We start from the raw sequence: 18,617 nt of genomic DNA, 5'->3' as shown, positions 1-18,617 counted from the left end.
TGAACTCCCTACATGGGGAGCTTTCAATGGAATGCAAATTGTATTATTCATCTTGGTTTCTACAACAAGTCTCTTAGAAACGAGCCACACCATCCATCAGTATAAGAAAGAGAACTGGGTCACTGGATCACTCATGCCTATCTAGCCTAGTTGGCTAAGTTAGCTTCTTCCACAGCACCTTCCAAATCCACGATCTCTACCACCAAGAAGGACAAGGGCAGCAGGCACATGGGAACACCACCACCTGCACGTTCCCCTCCAAGTCACACACCATCCCGACTTGGAAATCTATCGCCGTTCCTTCATCGTCGCTGGGTCAAAATCCTGGAACTCCCTTCCTAACAGCACTGTGGGAGAACCTTCACCACACGGACTGCAGCGGTTCAAGAAGGCAGCTCACCACCACTTTCTTGAGGGCAATTAGGGATGGGCAATAAATGCCGGCCTCGCCAGCGATGCCCACATCCCATGAACGAATTAAAATAAAATTACTACAGCGCAGTCTTCTGTGGTTAAGCACATTATGGGCCAATGTGGTGTGTCCTGTAGGAGGAGAGGGGGTGGGGGTGGCGTGGTGTTTGGGGATCTATCATCAGGCAACAATTGGTGGTCAAGAGTATTGGGTCAGAGACCAACAGAAAGCTGGACATCAACATCTGGCTCCTAGTGGCCATTTGCATAGCAGGCCTGGGCCCTGCGATGGCTGATTGTGATCCCTGATTCCATCAGTTTGTGCCCAAACCTATGCTGTGCATCCCATTATTTTGTATGTGTTTATCCCATGGGATTAGGAGGGAAGGAATTTAATCCCCCAGGAGCGGCATATTTGTGATCTCGTCCCTTGCAGTAAAGCCAGTCCCACCACTCACTTCCACAGTAAGAGGCCTGTTACCTCTCATAAGTCTGGCAGTCTTGTGACAGCAGTCTCTCGGTTTTCTCAGTAAGGGTGACTGCCAGTAAGGGTGTCTGGAGCCAGGAACTTACTGGTTTGGCTGGCAAAGACCATTCTCTGAGTTGGTTAGAGTGCCTGATGAATGGGGGCCTCTCATTCTTGCGTCACTGCCTACAAGGCAATGATATATCTTACACGTGCTGGGATCTCTGATGGTGCATTGGTGTCTCTGACCTGGCCTGGTGTCCCCTGACGTGAGACTGGATAATGACTATCTTGTGTTTGAAGAGCTGGAAGTTCTTTCTCTTGATGAAGCCACGGATGTTCTTCTGAATGGTGAGAGCTGCCCAGTTCTGGGTCTTCCCCCAACAATTCTCCAACTGATTGAAAAGCTGCTTCTTCAGAAATACCTGAGAAAGCAATGGACAGAGTGCCATTAAATTCCAGATCTGCCTCAACATAACCCAACAGACCGATATCACTCCTGTGTGTCATTACAGTGCTCAGTCTCTTGTAAACCCTTTCCATTGTCCAGAGATGGTCAACTGGAGTTATTATTAAGGCTGCATCCCAGACTGCCTCTCATTAACGGCCTCACTCACCCAAACTTCTGTTAGCCTGAAGGCCACCTGAAACTACTCAAAACTGACAGAGACCTCGGGCCCTTTATCCAGTACACGTAAACAACCAGATTGGAGTGATAAACAGAGCAATGAGTAGTCCTACATTTATCTCTGGAGCAGCCCATGGTGATGCAGCCCTGCTAAATCTGTGCCCAGTCTGGTAGTCAGCCCAAATGTCTAGACTTAGGTTCCTGGCCTCTGTTAGCAAATAGCCTGAAATCCTAGTAGGCAAAAGACATTCACTCCCGGACTGCTGGGGTGTTTGTAATTTTTGCAGCCAGGAATCCCTGCATGAAGAACTGAGGCTTGGGAAGAGAGGATCAGTCGATCACACATGTGTCCCCCTGACCTCCATGACATCACATGTTCAAGCAGACCAGCAGCTACTCCCCCAGGTAAGCCCATCCCTTTTTCTGTTTGGTGGTTTCCCTGTTCCAGGGCTCTCCCCAAGCCTTCTGTTTGAATTTTATTGAAGATGGTGGGAGGGCCTGACGGGCAATGCAGAACCCCCCGAGGGTCCAATCAATGATGTGCTGGGAGCTTGCTACACTATAATCTACAGTGCCTGCCAGTAACCTTGGTAATTTCAGATTATAGCAACTCTACCAACACAGGCACATCAGTCAGTCCACAGCGGTGAGCTGAGATATAGGAACCTCTTACTGTGAAATGGGGAAGGGTATTAGATCAAATATAGTCTCTATATCCTCAACTCCTCAGATAGCCCACTGTTCCTGTGTAAATACTCTATATATCCCACTGGTTCCCAGTGTATACCCGTTATATATTTCACTGGTCCCCAGAGTAAACCATTCACATATCCCACTGTTCCCCTGTGTATACCCTTCATATATCCAACTCTTTTGCAGTGTATACTCTCTAAATTTCCTACTGTTCCTCGGTGTATACCCTCTATATATCTCACAGTTCCCCAGTGCATAGTCCCTATATATTCTGCAGCACTGATGTATACCGATTATATACCATACAGCTCCCCAGTGTATACCCATTATATACCCCTCTATTCCCATGTATACCCTCTATATATCCCACTGTTCCCATGTGTCCTCTCTATATATCCCACTGATCCCTAGTGTGTAGCCTCTAGATATCCCACTGTTGCCATTTAAATTCTCTATATATCCCATTGGTCCCCAGTGTAAACTATTCCATATATCCCACTGTTCCCCAGTGTATACCATCTATATCTTCCACTGTCCCGCAGTGTATACCCTCCATATAGCCAACTGTTTCTCACGGTGTACACTCTATATACCCCACTGTTCCTCAGTGTATACCCTCTATATGTCCCACTGTTCCCCGATGTACACCCTCTATATATCCCATAGTTCCCCACTGTATAGCCTTGATATACCCCATAGTTCCCGTGTATACCCATTATATATCCCACGGTCCCTAATGTGTATCCTCCAGATATTCCACTGTTTGTGTGTAAATTCTCTATAAATCCCACTGGTCCTGAGTGTATTATATCTGTTATATATTTCACTGGTCCCACATGTAAACTATCCATATATCCCATTGTTCCACGGTGTATACCCTGTATATATCCAACTGTTTCCCAGTATATCCTCTATATATCCCACAGTTCCTTGGCATATACCCATTATATATCCCACTGTTCCCTGGTGTATACACTCTATATATCCCACAATTCCCGTGTATACCGATTATATACCCCAAAGTTCCCCAGTGTATACCCGTTATATATCCCACAGTTCCCCAGTGTATACCAATTATAGGACCCTCTGTTCCCGTGTGTACCTTCTGTATATCCCACTAGTGTATACCCTCTATAAATCCCACAGGTCCCCAGTGTATATACTCTATAAAGTCCACTGTTCTCAGGTGTATAACCTCTATATACCCCACAGTTTCCCAGTATATACCCATTATATACCCCACTGTACCCCATTGCACACCCTCTATATAACCCACAGTTCCCGTCTGTACCCTCTATATATGCCACTGGCCCCCAGTGTGCATTCTCTATATATCCCATTGGTCCCCAATGTATGATCTCTAGATATACCAGTGTTCCCTGGTGTATACCCTCTATACATCCCACATTTCCTCAGTGTACACACTCTATATATCCCACAGTTCACCAGTGTATACCCATTTTATACCCCACTGTTCCCATGTATACTGGTCCCCAAAGTATACTCTCTACATATCCCACTGTTTTCCAGTGCATACACTCTATATAAAACACTGGTCCACAGTCTATGCTCTCTATATATCCCATTGTTCCCCAGTGTGTATACCCTCTATATATCCCACTGTTCCCCGGTGCATACACTCTATATATCCCACTGTTTCCCAGTGTATACTCTCTATGTATCCGACTGTTCCCCAGAGTATACCATCTATATATAACACTGTTCCCCAGTGTATATCTTCCATATATCCCACATTTCCCCAGTGCATACCCTTTATGTACCCCACAGTTCCCCAACATATACCCATTATATAAGCCAGTGTTCCCCAGTGTTTACCCTCTATATATCCCCACTGGTCCCATGTGTAACCTCTATCTATCAACTGGTCCCCAGTGTGCACCCTATACATATGTCACTGTTCCCCTGTGTACCCTCTATATATCCCACTGTTCCTGTCAGTACCATCTATATATCCCAATGGTCTCCAGTGTGTAGTTCCTATAACCATTGTTCTCCAGTGTATTTCCCACTGTTCCCCAGTATATACCCTCTATATATCCCACAGTTCCCCAGTGTATACCCATTACAGACCCCACAATTCGCCAGTACATACCCATTATCTACCCACTGTTCCAGTGTGAGTCCTCTGTATATCCCACTGTCCTTCGGTGTGTACCCTCTGTATCCCACTGGTCCCCAGTGTGTACCCTTTATATTTATCCCACTGACCCCGTGTGTACTCTCTATATATCCCACTGTTCCCCATTGTATACCGTCTATATATCCCACTGTTTCCCTATGTGGACTCTCCATCTATCCCATTGTTATCTGGTGTATATCGTCTATATATTCCACAGTTCCCTGGTGTATAACCTCTATATATAGCATAGTTCCTCAGTGCATACCCATTATATACCCCACAGTTCACCAGTGTATACTCATTACATACACCACTGTTCCCGTGTGTACCCTCCATATGTCCCAATGGTCCCCAGTGTGTACCTTCTATATATCCCACTGACCCCGTGTATGTCCTCTGTATATCACACTGTGCCCCGGTTTATATCTTCTATATATCCCACTGTTTCCCAGCGTGTACTCTATATATCCCACGGTTATCTGGTGTGTACCGTCTATATATCCCACAGGTCCCTGGTGTACACGCTCTATATATATCACATAGTTCCCATTATATACCCCATAGTTCCCCAATGTATGCACATTATATGCCACACTGTTCCCATGTGTACCCTTTATATATCCCACTGTCCCCAGTGTGTATTCTCTATATGTCCCATTGTTCCCCAGTGTGTAACCTCGATCTATCCCATTGTTCCTACTTGACCTCGTCCTCACCAATCAACCTGTCGCAGATGCATCTGTCCATGACAGTATTGGTAGGAGTGACCACCGCACTGTGCTCGTGGAGATGAAGTCCCGTCTTTGCTCTGAGGACACCATCCAACGTGTTGTGTGGCACTACCACCGTGCTAAATGGGATAGATTCAGAACAGATCTAGCAGCTCAAAACTGGGCATCCATGACGCGCTGTGGGCCATCAGCAGCAGCAGAATTGTATTCCAGGACAATCTGTAACCTCATGGCCCGGCATATTCCTCACTCTGCCATTATCAACAAGCCAGGGGATCAACCCTGGTTCAATGAGGAGTGTAGAAGAGCATGCCAGGAGCAGCACCAGGCATACCTAAAAATGAGGTGTCAACCTGGTGAAGCTACAACTCAGGACTACATGCATGGTAAACAGCGGAAGCAACACGCTATAAACAGAGCTAAGCGATTCCACAATCAACAGATCAGATCAAAGCTCTGCAGTCCTGCCACATCCAGTTGTGAATGGTGGTGGACAATTAAACAACTAACGGGAGGAGGAGGCTCTGTAAACATCCCCATCCTCAATCATGGCGGAGTCCAGCACGTGAGTGCAAAAGACAAGGCTGAAGCGTTTGCAACCATCTTCAGCCAGAAGTGCCGAGTGGATGATACATCTAGGCCTCCTCCCGATATCCCCACCATCACAGAAGCAAGTCTTTAGCCAATTCGATTCACTCCACGTGATATCAAGAAACGGCTGAGTGCTCTGGATACAGCAAAGGCTATGGGCCCCAACAACATCCCAGCTGTAGTGCTGAAGACTTGTGCTCCAGAACTAGCTGCGCCTTTAGCCAAACTGTTCCAGTACAGCTACAACACTGGCATCTACCCGACAATGTGGAAAATTGCCCAGCTATGTCCTGTCCACAAAAAGCAGGACAAATCCAATCCGGCCAATTACCGCCCCATCAGTCTACTCTCAATCATCAGCAAAGTGATGGAAGGTGTCGTCGACAGTACTATCAAGCGACACTTACTCACCAATAACCTGCTCACCGATGCTCAGTTTGGGTTCCGCCAGGACCACTCGGCTCCAGACCTCATTACAGCCTTGGTCCAAACATGGACAAAAGAGCTGAATTCCAGAGGTGAGGTGAGACTGACTGCCCTTGACATCAAGATAGCATTTGACCGAGTGTGGCACCAAGGAGCCCGAGTAAAATGAAGTCAATGGGAATCAGGAGGAAAACTCTCCAGTGGCTGGAGTCATACCTAGCACAAAGGAAGATGGTAGTGGTTGTTGGAGGCCAGTCATCTCAGCCCCAGGACATTGGTGCAGGAGTTCCTCAGGGCAGTGTCCTAGGCCCAACCATCTTCAGCTGCTTCATCATTGACCTTCCCTCCATCATAAGGTCAGAAATGCGGATGTTTGCTGATGATTGCACAATGTTCAGTTCCATTCGCAACCGCTCAGATAATGAAGCAGTCCGTGGCCGCATGCAGCAAGACCTGGACAACATCCAGGCTTGGGCTGATAAGTGGTAAGTAACATTCGTGCCAGACAAGTGCCAGGCAATAACTATCTCCAACAAGAGAGAGTCTAACCACCTCCCCTTGACATTCAACGGCATTACCATCACCGAATCCCCCACCATCAACATCCTGGGGGTCACCATTGACCAGAAACTTAACTGGACCAGCCACATAAATACTGTGGCTACAAGAGCAGGTCAGAGGCTGGGCATTCTGCGGCAAGTGACTCACCTCCTGACTCCCCAAAGCCTTTCCACCATCTACAAGGCACAAGTCAGGAGTGTGATGGAATACTCTCCACTTGCCTGGATGAGTGCAGCTCCAACAACACTCAAGAAGCTCGACATCATCCAGGACAAAGCAGCCCACTTGATTGGCACCCCATCCACCACCCTAAACATTCACTCCCTTCACCACCGTCGCACTGTGACTGCAGTGTGCACCATCCACAGGATGCACTGCAGCAACTCCCCAAGGCTTCTTCGACAGCACCTCCCAAACCCGCGACCTCTACCACCTAGAAGGACAAGAGCAGCAGGCACATGGGAACAACACCACCTTCATGTTCCCCTCCAAGTCACACAGCATCCTGACTTGGAAATATATCGCCGTTCCTTCATCGTCGCTGGGTCAAAATCCTGGAACTCACAACCTAACAGCACTGTGGGAGAACCTTCACCACACGGACTACAGTGGTTCAAGAAGGCGGCTCACCACCACCTTCTCAAGGGCAATTAGGGATGGGCAATAAATGCTGGCCTCAGCAGCGATGCTCACATCCCATGAATGAATAAAAATAAATTGTTCCCCAATGTGTACCCTCTATATATCCCACTGTTCCCCAATGTGGAACTTTTATCTCTCCCACTGTTCCCCAGTGCGTACACTCGAGATATCCCACTGTTCCCCAGTATCTGCCTTCTATATATCCCGCTGTTCCCCAGTGGCCCCTACTTCTCGTCTCTCCCACAAGGGGAAACATCCTCTCAGCATCTACCCCTTCAAGTCCCCTCAGGATCTTATATGTTTCAATAAGATCACCTCTCATTCTTCTAATCTCCAGTGTATACAGGCCCAACTTGTCCAACCTTTCCTCATAAGATAACCATCTCATCCCAGGAATCAGTCAAGTGAACCTTCTCTGAACCCCCTCCAAAGCAATTATGTCCTTTCTTAAAGAAGGAGACCAAAACTGCATACAGTATTCTAGATGTGGTCTCACCAATGCCCTGTAACATAGGAACATAGGAACAGGAGTAGGCCATTCAGCCCCTCGTGCCTGCTCCGCCATTTGATAAGATCATGGCTGATCTGTGATCTAACTCCATATACCCGCCTTTGGCCCATATCCCTTAATACCTTTGGTTGCCAAAAAGCTATCTATCTCAGATTTAAATTTAGCAATTGAGCTAGTATCAATTGCCGTTTGCGGAAGAGAGTTCCAAACTTCTACCACCCTTTGTGTGTAGAAATGTTTTCTAATCTCGCTCCTGAAAGGTCTGGCTCTAATTTTTAGACTGTGCCCCCTACTCCTAGAATCCCCAACCAGCGGAAATAGTTTCTCTCTATCCACCCTATCCGTTCCCCTTAATATCTTATAAACTTCGATCAGATCACCCCTTATCCTTTGAAACTCTAGAGAATACAACCCCAATTTGTATAATCTCTCCTCGTAACTTAACCCTTTTAGTCCATTCTAGTAAACCTACGCTGCACTCCCTCCAAGGCCAATATGTCCTTCCGAAGGTGCGGTGCCCAGAACTGCTCACAGTACTCCAGGTGCGGTCTAACTAGGGTTTTGTACAACTGTAGGAAAACATCTCTACTTTTATATTCTGTTCCCCTTGCAATAAATGATAACATTCCATTTGCCTTCCTAATCACTTGGTGTACCTGCATACTAACTTTTTGTGATTCATGTACTAGGACACCCAGATCCCTCTGTACCTCAGAGTTCTGCAATCTCTCTCCATTTAAATAACATGCTGCTTTTCTATTCCTCCTGCCAAAGTGGACAAGTTCACATTTTCCCACATTATACTCTATCTGCCAAATTTTTGCCCACTCACTCAACCTATCTATATCCCTTTGCAGACTCCTTGGGCACTACATTGGGCCGTGTAGCGCCCACCGAATCGGAGCTACACGGCCTCTCCGACATCCAAGATGGCATCTTGGATGCGCACACACGTTTCCTGTGTGACGTGCGCCAGACGCCATCTTGGTATAGGAGCTAGCGGAGGCGCAGATAACGAACGCTGGAATCATGTAAAGTAGGGAGAAAATGGCTTCAATCAGTGTGCAACGCTGATTTAAATGACACCATTTTGGGATTTAACGCTCAACTTAATGCACATTCTTAACCCCGACCAACTGAACATGTCTTAGAGTGCCTGGAGGACCCCCCACCGGTGCTATTTAAAGGGACCATGTAGGATTTACAGGTTAGTGGCTGGATTACTGCTTCTGGCTGCCGGGATATTTGTAACTGTCTCCTAGACTTGAATACTAGGATGCGGGGACATAGCCTAACATTTAGAGCCAGGACGTGTAGGAGTGAAGTTAGGAAATGCTTCTACACGCAAAGGGTGGGAGACGTTTAGAATGGTCTTCTACAGACTTCAGTTGATGCTAGCTCACTTGTGAATGTTAAATCTGAGATTGATAGATTTGTGTGAACCAAGGGTATTAAGGGATACGGGGCTAAGGCGGGTATATGGAGTTAGGTCACAGGTCCACCATGATCTCATTGAATGGAGGAACAGGCTCGAGGGGCTAAATGCCACTTGCTGCCTCCTGATATGCGTCACCCTCTCCTGTAAGAAAGCGGGACATGTATCTGGGTGATGTGCCTGTCGTGGTTGAATAGCTGCCAGTGCGTGTGGCCTGTGAGTTGTGGGTGGGCGGCTTGAAACAGTGGTAATGTGTAAGGGTGAGAGGAAGCTTCTGATTGGAAGAGTTGAGTACTGATGGAAAGAGTTTGTTGGTATGTGGGTGATGGGGGGTGTAGTGCATGGAGCAGTTGGTAGGAGATTTCACTTGACAGTTGACCTCACTCACCTTGACCACTCGTGTCAAAGCATTGAACTTCTTCCTGCACTGCATCCATGTTCATGATGCTGTGCGCCTGGCATTGACTTCGTCCCCCACTGCCTCCCACTACCTTTTGAGTATATGTCTGGAGGGCCTGTTGCCCCTTCCCTGCGGATATAAGATGTCCCTCCTTCTGTCCACCTCTTGCACCCAAGGTCTCTCGTGTATCAGCAGAGGACCTTGGTGCAGAGGTCTTGCCGGTCTGGTACCAACTCAGATCGGCAGATTGGTGGGATCTGGCGTGCAGATAGGAGGATGTGGGATTTAGTAGTGCGCAACCTATATTCAATGTTTTAACATAACTCATCAGTGTGTAAACATAGGGATGGGACCTGCATTTTCAGCAAATAACAGGTCCCAGATACCTTGAAGAGATTTCTAATAAACATCCTCCCTTTAAGAGATTGCGCTCCCTCTGGTGGCGGAAAGTGTGAATTGCATTGATTCCACGTGCAAGGCCTGGGATGAAACCCTGATTGCCAGTAAGAGCTACCACCGCCCAAAATGGACCCTTATCGAATTTTTTTCCCCCCCTTATGTCCTCTTCACAACTTACTTTCCTACCTACCTTTGTGTTATCAGCAAATTTAGCAACCGTACATTCGGTCCCTTCATCCAAGTCATTGATATAGATTGTAAATAGTTGAGGCCCCAGCACTGATCCCTGTGATACTCCACTCGTTACATCTTGCCAACCTGAAAATGATCCATTCATGCCTACTCTCTGTTTCCTGTTAGCTAACCAGTCCTTTATCCATGCTAATATGTTACCCCTACACCATGAGCTCTTATTTTGTGTAGTAGCCTTTGATGTGGCACCTTGTCAAAAGCCTGCTGGAAATCCAAGTACACCACATCCACAGGATCCCCTTTATCCACATTGCTTGTTACTTCTTCAAAGAACTCTAATAAATTAGTCAAACACGATTTCTCTTTCACAAAGCCGAGTTGACTCTGCCTGATTGCATTGAGATTTTCGAAGTGCCCTGCTATAACCTCCTTAATAATAGATTCTAGCATTTTCCCTATGACAGATATTGAGCTGACTGGCCTGTAGTTTCCTGCTTTCTGTCACCCTCCTTTCTTGAATAGAGGAGTTACATTCACTATTTTCCAATCTGATGGGACCCTTCCAGAATCTAGGGAATTTTGGAAAATTGATACCAATGCATCTACTATCCCTGCAGCCACTTCTTTTAAGACCCTAGGATGAAGTCCGTCAGGACCTGGGGACTTGTCAGCTTTTAGTTCTAATATTTTTTTCAGAACCCTTTCCCTGGTGATTGTAAATGTTTTAAGTTCCTCCCTCCCTTTCACCTCTTGATTCACAATTATTTCTGGCATGTTATTTGTATCCTCTACAGTGAAGACGGACGCAAAATATCTGTTCAATTCATCCGCCATTTCCTTATTCCCCATTATTAATTCCCCAGACTCACTCTCTAGAGGACCAACGCTCATTTTACTTACTCTTTTCCTTTTAAATACCTGTAGAAACTCTTACTATCTGGTTTTATATTTCTAGCTAGCTTTCTCTCATACTCTAATCTCTCCCTCCTTATTATTCTTTTTGTCATTCTTTGCTGTTTTTTATATTCTGACCAATCTTCTGACCTGCCACTAATCTTTGCAGAATTGTGTAGCTTCTGTATATCGCACTGTTGCCCAGTATCTACCTTCTATATATCCTGCTGTTCCCCAGTCTATGCGCTCTATATATCCCACAGTTTCCCAATCTGTACACTCTATATATCCTATTACCCAGGGTATACGTTCCATATATCTGTTCCCCCATGTGTACCTTCTAAATATCCGACTAATCCCTAGTGTGTACCTTCTATATATCCCATTCTTTCCCACTATGTACCTTCTATATACCCCACAGTTCCCCCCGGTATACCCTCTATGTAGCTTACTGTTCACGTCTGTACACTCTACATATCCTACTGTTCCCCGGTGTGTACCCTCTTTTTATCACACTGGTCCCCAGCGTGTACCATCTACATATCCCACTATTCATGTGTGTACCCTTTATGTATCCCACCGTTCCCCAGTGTGTACACTCTGTATATCCCACTGGTACCCACTGTATATCCACTGTATATCCCACTATTCCCCGGTATGTACCCTCTATATATCTCACTGATCCCCATATGAAGAGACTCTATATATACCACTGTTCTCCGGTGTGTACCTTTGATATATCCCACTGTTCCCCAGTGTATACCATCGATATATCACACTGTTCCCCAGTGGATACTCTCTATACTCCACAGAGTATACCCTCTATATAACTGTGGGGTATCTACAGGGTACACACTGGGCAACAGTAGGGTATTTAATGTGTATACAGCAGGGAAAGGTGACGTATATAATGGGTTTACACTGGGGAACTGTGGACTATATGGAGGGTATACATCAGGGAATAGTGGCATATACAGTGGGTATTCACCAGGGAACAGTGGGATATGTAGAGAGTATCAACTGGGGAACATGGGGATATATAAAGGGTGCACACTGGGGAACAGTGCGATATATTGAATGCATACAATGGGGACTAGTGGGCTATATAGAGGGTATACAGCAGGGAACAGGGGAATATATAGAGGGTATATATTGGGGACCAATGTGATTTACAGAGGGTACGCACTGGGAAATGGTGGTGAACACTTTCTACATATCCCACTGTTCCTGGGTGTATGCCCACTGTATATCCCATTATTCCCCGATGTATATCCTCTATATATTCCTCAGTTCCCCAGTGTAAACCCATTATATATACCACCTTTCCCTAGTGTATACACATCAAATACCCTACTGTTACCCAGTGTGTACCCTGCAGATACCCCACAGTTGCCATGTGTAACCTCTATATTTCCCACTGCTCCCAATGTATGCCCTCTATACACACAGTGTCCCCGGTGTATACCCTCTATTTATCCCACTGTTCCTCAGTGTGTACTCTCTATATATTCCACTGTTCCTCAATCTGTACTCTCTATACAGAATCATAGAAGTTTACAGCACGGAAGGAGGTCATTTAGCCCATCGAGTCCGTGCCAGCTCTGTGCAAGAGCAATCCAGCTAGTCCCACTCCCCCGCCCTTTCCCCGTAGCCCTGCAATTTTTTTCCTTTCAAGTACTTACCCAGTTCCCTTTTGAAGGCCATGATTGAATCTGCCTCCACCACCCCCTCGGGCAGTGCATTCCACTTGCTGTGTAAAAAAGTTTTTCCTCATGTCACCTTTGGTTCTTTTGCCAATCACCTTAAATCTATGTCCTCTGGTTCTTGACCCTTCCGCCAATGGGAACAGTTTCTCTCTATATACTCTGACTAGACCTTTCATGATTTTAAATGCCTCTATCAAATCTCCCTGCAACCTTCTCTGTTCCAAGGAGAACAACCCCAGCTTCTCCAGTCTATCCACATAACTGAAGTCCCTCATCCCTGGAATCATTCTAGTAAATCTCTTCTGCACCCTCTCTAAGGCCTTCACATCTTTCCTAAAGCGCGGTGGCCAGAATTGGACACAATACTCCAGTTGTGGCCGAACCAGTGTTTTATAAAGGTTCAACATGACTTCCTTGCTTTTGTACTCTATGCCTCTATTTATAAAGCCCAGGATCCCGTATGCTTTCTTAACCGCTTTCTCAACCTGCCCTGCCACCTTCAATGATTTATGCACGTATACCCCTGATTTCTCTGTTCCTGGACCCCTTTTAGAATTGTGCCCTCTAGTTTATATTGCCTCTCCTCGTTCTTCCTACCAAAATGTATCAATTCGCATTTTTCTGCGTTAAATTTCATCTGCCATGTGTCCGCCCATGCCACCAGCCTGTCTATATCCTCTTGAAGTTTATCACTATCCTCCTCACTGTTTATTACCCTTCCAAGTCCACTATATTCCACTGTTCCCAGTGTGTACCTTCTATATATCCCACTATTCCCCAATCTGTACTCTCTATATATCCCATTGTTCCCCATTGTGTACTCTCCATATATCTCGTTGTTCTCCAGTGCGTGCCCTCTATATATCCCACGGTTCCCCAATCTGTACTCTCCATATACCCTACTGTTACCCAGTGTGTACCTTCCATAAATCCCACTGTTCCCCCATGTGTACCTTCTGTATATTCGACTAATCTCTAGTGTGTACCTTATATATATATCCCATTGTTCCCCAGTGTGTACCTTCTATATACCCCACAGTTCCCCACTGTATACCCTCTATATGTCTTACTGTTCAAGTGTGTACACTCTACATATCCTACTGTTCCCCAGTGTATAACCTCTATATATCACACTGGTCCCCAGTGTGTACCCTCTACATATCCCATTGTTCACGTATGTACCCTTTATGTATCCCACTTTTCCCCAATGTGTACAATCTGTACATCCCAATGGTACCCACTGTATATCCACTGTATATCCCACTGTTCCCCGGTATGTACCCTCTATATATCTCACTTGTCCCCATATGTTTAGACTCTATATGTACCACTGTTCTCCGGTGTGTACCTTTGATATATCCCACTGTTCCCCAGTGTATACCATCGATATATCACACTGTTCCCCAGTGGATACTCTCTATACTCCACAGAGTATACCCTCTATATAACTGTGGGGTATCTACAGGGTACACACTGGGCAACAGTAGGGTATTTAATGTGTATACACTAGGAAAAGGTGACGTATATAATGGGTTTACACTGGGGAACTGTGGACTATATGAAGGGTATACATCAGGGAATAGTGGCATATACAGTGGGTATTCACCAGGGAACAGTGGGATATGTAGAGAGTATCAACTGGGGAACATGGGGATATATAAAGAGTGCACACTGGGGAACAGTGCGATATATTGAATGCATACAATGGGGACTAGTGGTCTATATAGAGGGTATACAGCAGGGAACAGGGGAATATATAGAGGGTATACATTGGGGACCAATGTGATTTACAGAGGGTACGCACTGGGAAACGGTGGTGAACACTCTCTACATATCCCACTGTTCCTGGGTGTATGCCCACTGTATATCCCATTATTCCCCGATGTATATCCTCTATATAGTCCCCAATTACCCTTTATATATCTCAATGTATGTAGAGGTATATTACACTCTATATATACCAATGGGTACTCTCTCATATATCCCACTGTTCCCCAGTGTACACTCTCTATGTATTACAGTGGTCCCCAATGTTCACCCATCATATACCCGACAATTCCCCAGTCTATACATTATATATCCTGCTGTTCCCCAGTATTTACTCTCCATATATCCCACTGTTCTCCAAAGTGTATCCTCTATATTTTCCACTGTTCCTCAGAGTACACCCATTATATACCACACAGTTCCCCAGTGTATAGCCCTTATATACACCACAGTTCCCCAGTATATAGGGTACAGTTCTCCAGTGTACACCCATTATATATACAGCAGTTCCCCAATGTGTACCTTCTATATATCCCACCATTCCCCTGTGTATACCCTTTATATATCCCACCGTTCCCCAGCGGATACACTCTATATATCCCACTATTTCCCAGTGTCTGCCTTCTATGTATCCCTCTGTTCCCCAGTGTGTATGCTCTATATATCCCACGGTTCTCCAATCTGTACGCTTGATATATCCACTATTCCCCTGGGGAATATACGTGTACCCTGTATATATCCCGCTGTTCCCCAGTATTTAGTCTCCATATATCCCACTGTTCCCCAGGGTGCACCCATTATATACCCCACAGTTCCCAGTGTATACCCATTATGTACTTCTCTGTTCCTATGTGTACCCTTTATATATCCCACTAGTCCCCAACATATACCCTCTGTACAGCCCAATGTTCCACAGTGTAAACGCACCAGATTTTCCTCATGTATACCCATTATATACCCCACTGTTCCCAAGTGTGTACCCTGTATATATCCCACAGTTCATATGTGTACTGTTTATATTTACCACCGGTCCCCCATGTATGCCCTCTATACACCCACTTTTCCCCGGTGTATACCCTTTATACATCCCACTGGTCCCTAGTGTATACTCTCTATATAGCCCACTGTTCCCCAGTGTACCCTCTATATATTCTGTTGACCCTGGGTGTATATCCATTACATACCTCATAGTACCCCAGTGTATACCCATTATATACCCTACTCTTCCCCAGTGTATACTCTCTATATATCCCATTGTTCCTGTGTGTACGCTCTATATATTCCACTGGTCCCCAGTGTGTACCCTCTTTATATCTCACTGTTCCCACGTGTACAGTCTATATATCCCACTGTTCCCCGGTGTCTACCCTCTACATAGCTCACTCTTTCCCACTGTGTACTCTCTATATCTCTCTCTGGTCTCCTATGTTACCCTCTATATATATACCACTGGTCACCAGTGTATATGCTCCACATATCCCACTGTTTCCCACCTGTGCACTCTCTATATATCACTCTCTATATATCACACTGGTCCCCAGTGTATACCCTCTATATATACCACTGTTCCCCAGTGTATTCCCTCTATATAGTCCACTGTTCCCTGGTGTTTATTCTCTATATACCCCACAGTTCCCCAGTTATAACAGTTATATACCCCACTGTTCCCCATTGTGTACCCTCTACATATCCCACTGGTTCCCAGTCTGTAACCTATGTATATTTCACTGTTCCCATGTGTACCCTATGTATATACCACTGGTCCCCAGTGTGTACCCTCTATATATCCCATTGTTCCCCAGTGTGTACCCTCTATATATCCTATTGTTCCCGTGTGTACACGCTATATATCCCACTGTTCCCGTGTGTCTACCCTTTATATATCTCACTGTTTCCCACTGTGTACTCTCTATACCTCACTCTGGTCCCCAATGTTACCCTCTATATATACCACTGGTCCCCAGTGTATACGCTCTATATATCCCACTGGTACCCAGTGTGTACCCACTATATACCCCACTGTTCTCTGGTGTATACCCTCTATATATTCCACTGTTCCCCAGTGTTTACTTTTTACATACTCTTTCGTTCCCCAATTATAACCATTATATAACCCACTGTTCCCCAGTGTGCATCCTCCATATAGCCTACTATTTCCCAGCCTGTACCGTCTCAATATTACTCTCTGCAATATGTAGCTTCACTGCAAGAGCCAATGGATACATTATCTAGTTACCTTGGTGATTCCTATCTGATAGGACTCCGGTGTGCCCTCTGTGATCTTCTCTAGAATAGAAATGCATAGTTCAATGTCTGAGCAATGCTCCTTGATGCACCCCAGTAAAATGCTGTACCTGCAGTGGGACATAGAAGCAGAGTGAGAGGTGTAGGTGAGCGGGCAGCCCATTAGCTCCTAGCAACAACCAAACTTCGCATTTTTCCTAAAATGCAGCTGAGCACATTTCTAGCTTCCAGGTGACTGACAATTGTATTTCAGGTAAAAATCTGTCTTTTTAAAAAAACTTCTCAGTGCTCCAGATTTGCAATCCAATTTTTTTGGATGGAAAATATTATCCCCAATGCGTCTGCGGCAGGAACAAAATATTTTTGTCTAAGATTTAAGGGTAATTTTCACCGCCCGTGCAGTAATCTGGTGGAGCGGATTGAACCCCCGTTGGAGAACTTGCCTGACATTCATCCCTTTGCTTTCAATGGAATGAGAATCAGGTGGGTTCAAAATCGGGCGTGTGATCTGCTCTACCAGATTAATGCCCACATTGTGAAAATTCCCCTCTCAGTTTCCTTAATTCTGTCACTCATCTTCCAGCTTAACTCGACACATTCATGTAGAGTTTTTTCACACTGCACAGCCGATGAAATGCTGTCACTGTTATTTTGCAGGTAATGCGGCAGCACTGTCTAGCCCAGCCCATGGAGTCACTTCCTAGAGTGGGTTTGAACCCAGAACCTACTGGTTTAGACTTTCAGTAAACATCTGATAAGCTTCCGCACAAGAATTACTACTGATAAAGTACGTGGAACTGGAGGCAATATGGCATGGATAGGAAAATGACTGGAAGATAACGGGACAAAATGAACAATCTTGGCGGTGACAAGTGGTGTCTCTCAGGAACTGGTGCTGGGGACGAACTCTACCAAGGCTTACCGAGAGCTCAAGTTGGAGATCAAGGCAAGATAGCCCCAATTCTCCAACCGCACTTCCTGCGAGCATGCATTGAGGAATCACCCCTGTCTATAAATTACCCGGATTTGGAAAGAGAGGGGAGGATGTCAATGATTACAGATGATACTCAGCGGATGTTGACGAAGCAAACAAAATTGCAAAAGCACCTAGACAGATTGAGTGGGACAAGGTAATGGGAAACGCAGTTTAACATAATAAAGTAAGATACTTTGGAAATAGAAATAACAAATGGTAGGATAATCTAAATGGGTAAGTACCATGGGATGTTAATGACCAAAGGGATTTGAAGTACCAGCTATATACGTCATTAAAAACTAACTCCAGGTACAAAAAGTGATCAAAAAGGATAATTATAGCATCATAGTAGTATCATAGTATGGTACAGCATAGAAAGAGGCCATTTGGCCCATCGTGCCTGTGCCGGCTCTTTGAAAGAGCTATCCAATTAGTCCCACTCCCCTGCTCTTTCCTCAAAGCGCTGTAAATTTTTTTCCCTTCAAGTATTTATCCAATTCCCTTTTGAAAGTTACTAATCAGTGCTTCCACCACCCTTTCAGGCAGCGCATTCCAGATCATAACAACTCGCTGCGTAAAAAAAATGTTTCCTCATGTCACCTCTGGTTCATTTGCCAAACACTTTAAATCTGTGTCCTCTGGTTACCGACCCTTCTGCCACTGGAAACAGTTTATCAAAACCATTCAAAAGGAGGCTTATGATAAATGTTTCCATCCTCACTTCGCTCAGTAACCTGGGATGTGTCCCATCTCGACCGGGTGACTTTGTACTTTGAGTACTGCCAATCTTTTAAGTACCTCCTC

At 45.4% G+C, this 18,617-nt stretch overlaps 1 protein-coding gene across 1 annotated transcript in view; it reads right to left on the bottom strand.

Annotated features, from left to right (window-relative positions):
- The window catches only part of LOC137341328 (unconventional myosin-XVB-like), a 372,666-nt gene that overhangs the window by 214,972 nt on the left and 139,077 nt on the right, over positions 1-18,617 (bottom strand). The window contains exons 22-23 of the mRNA XM_068004452.1: positions 16,830-16,947; positions 1,127-1,302 (exon numbers count right to left, since the gene is read on the bottom strand). Of these exons, the coding sequence (XP_067860553.1) occupies positions 1,127-1,302; positions 16,830-16,947 (294 nt within the window). The remainder of the gene's footprint in view (positions 1-1,126; positions 1,303-16,829; positions 16,948-18,617) is intronic.

Source organism: Heptranchias perlo, chromosome 23, assembly GCF_035084215.1.
Source record: "Heptranchias perlo isolate sHepPer1 chromosome 23, sHepPer1.hap1, whole genome shotgun sequence".
Lineage (NCBI taxonomy): Eukaryota > Metazoa > Chordata > Chondrichthyes > Hexanchiformes > Hexanchidae > Heptranchias > Heptranchias perlo.
This window is presented reverse-complemented; position numbering and strand designations above follow the sequence as displayed.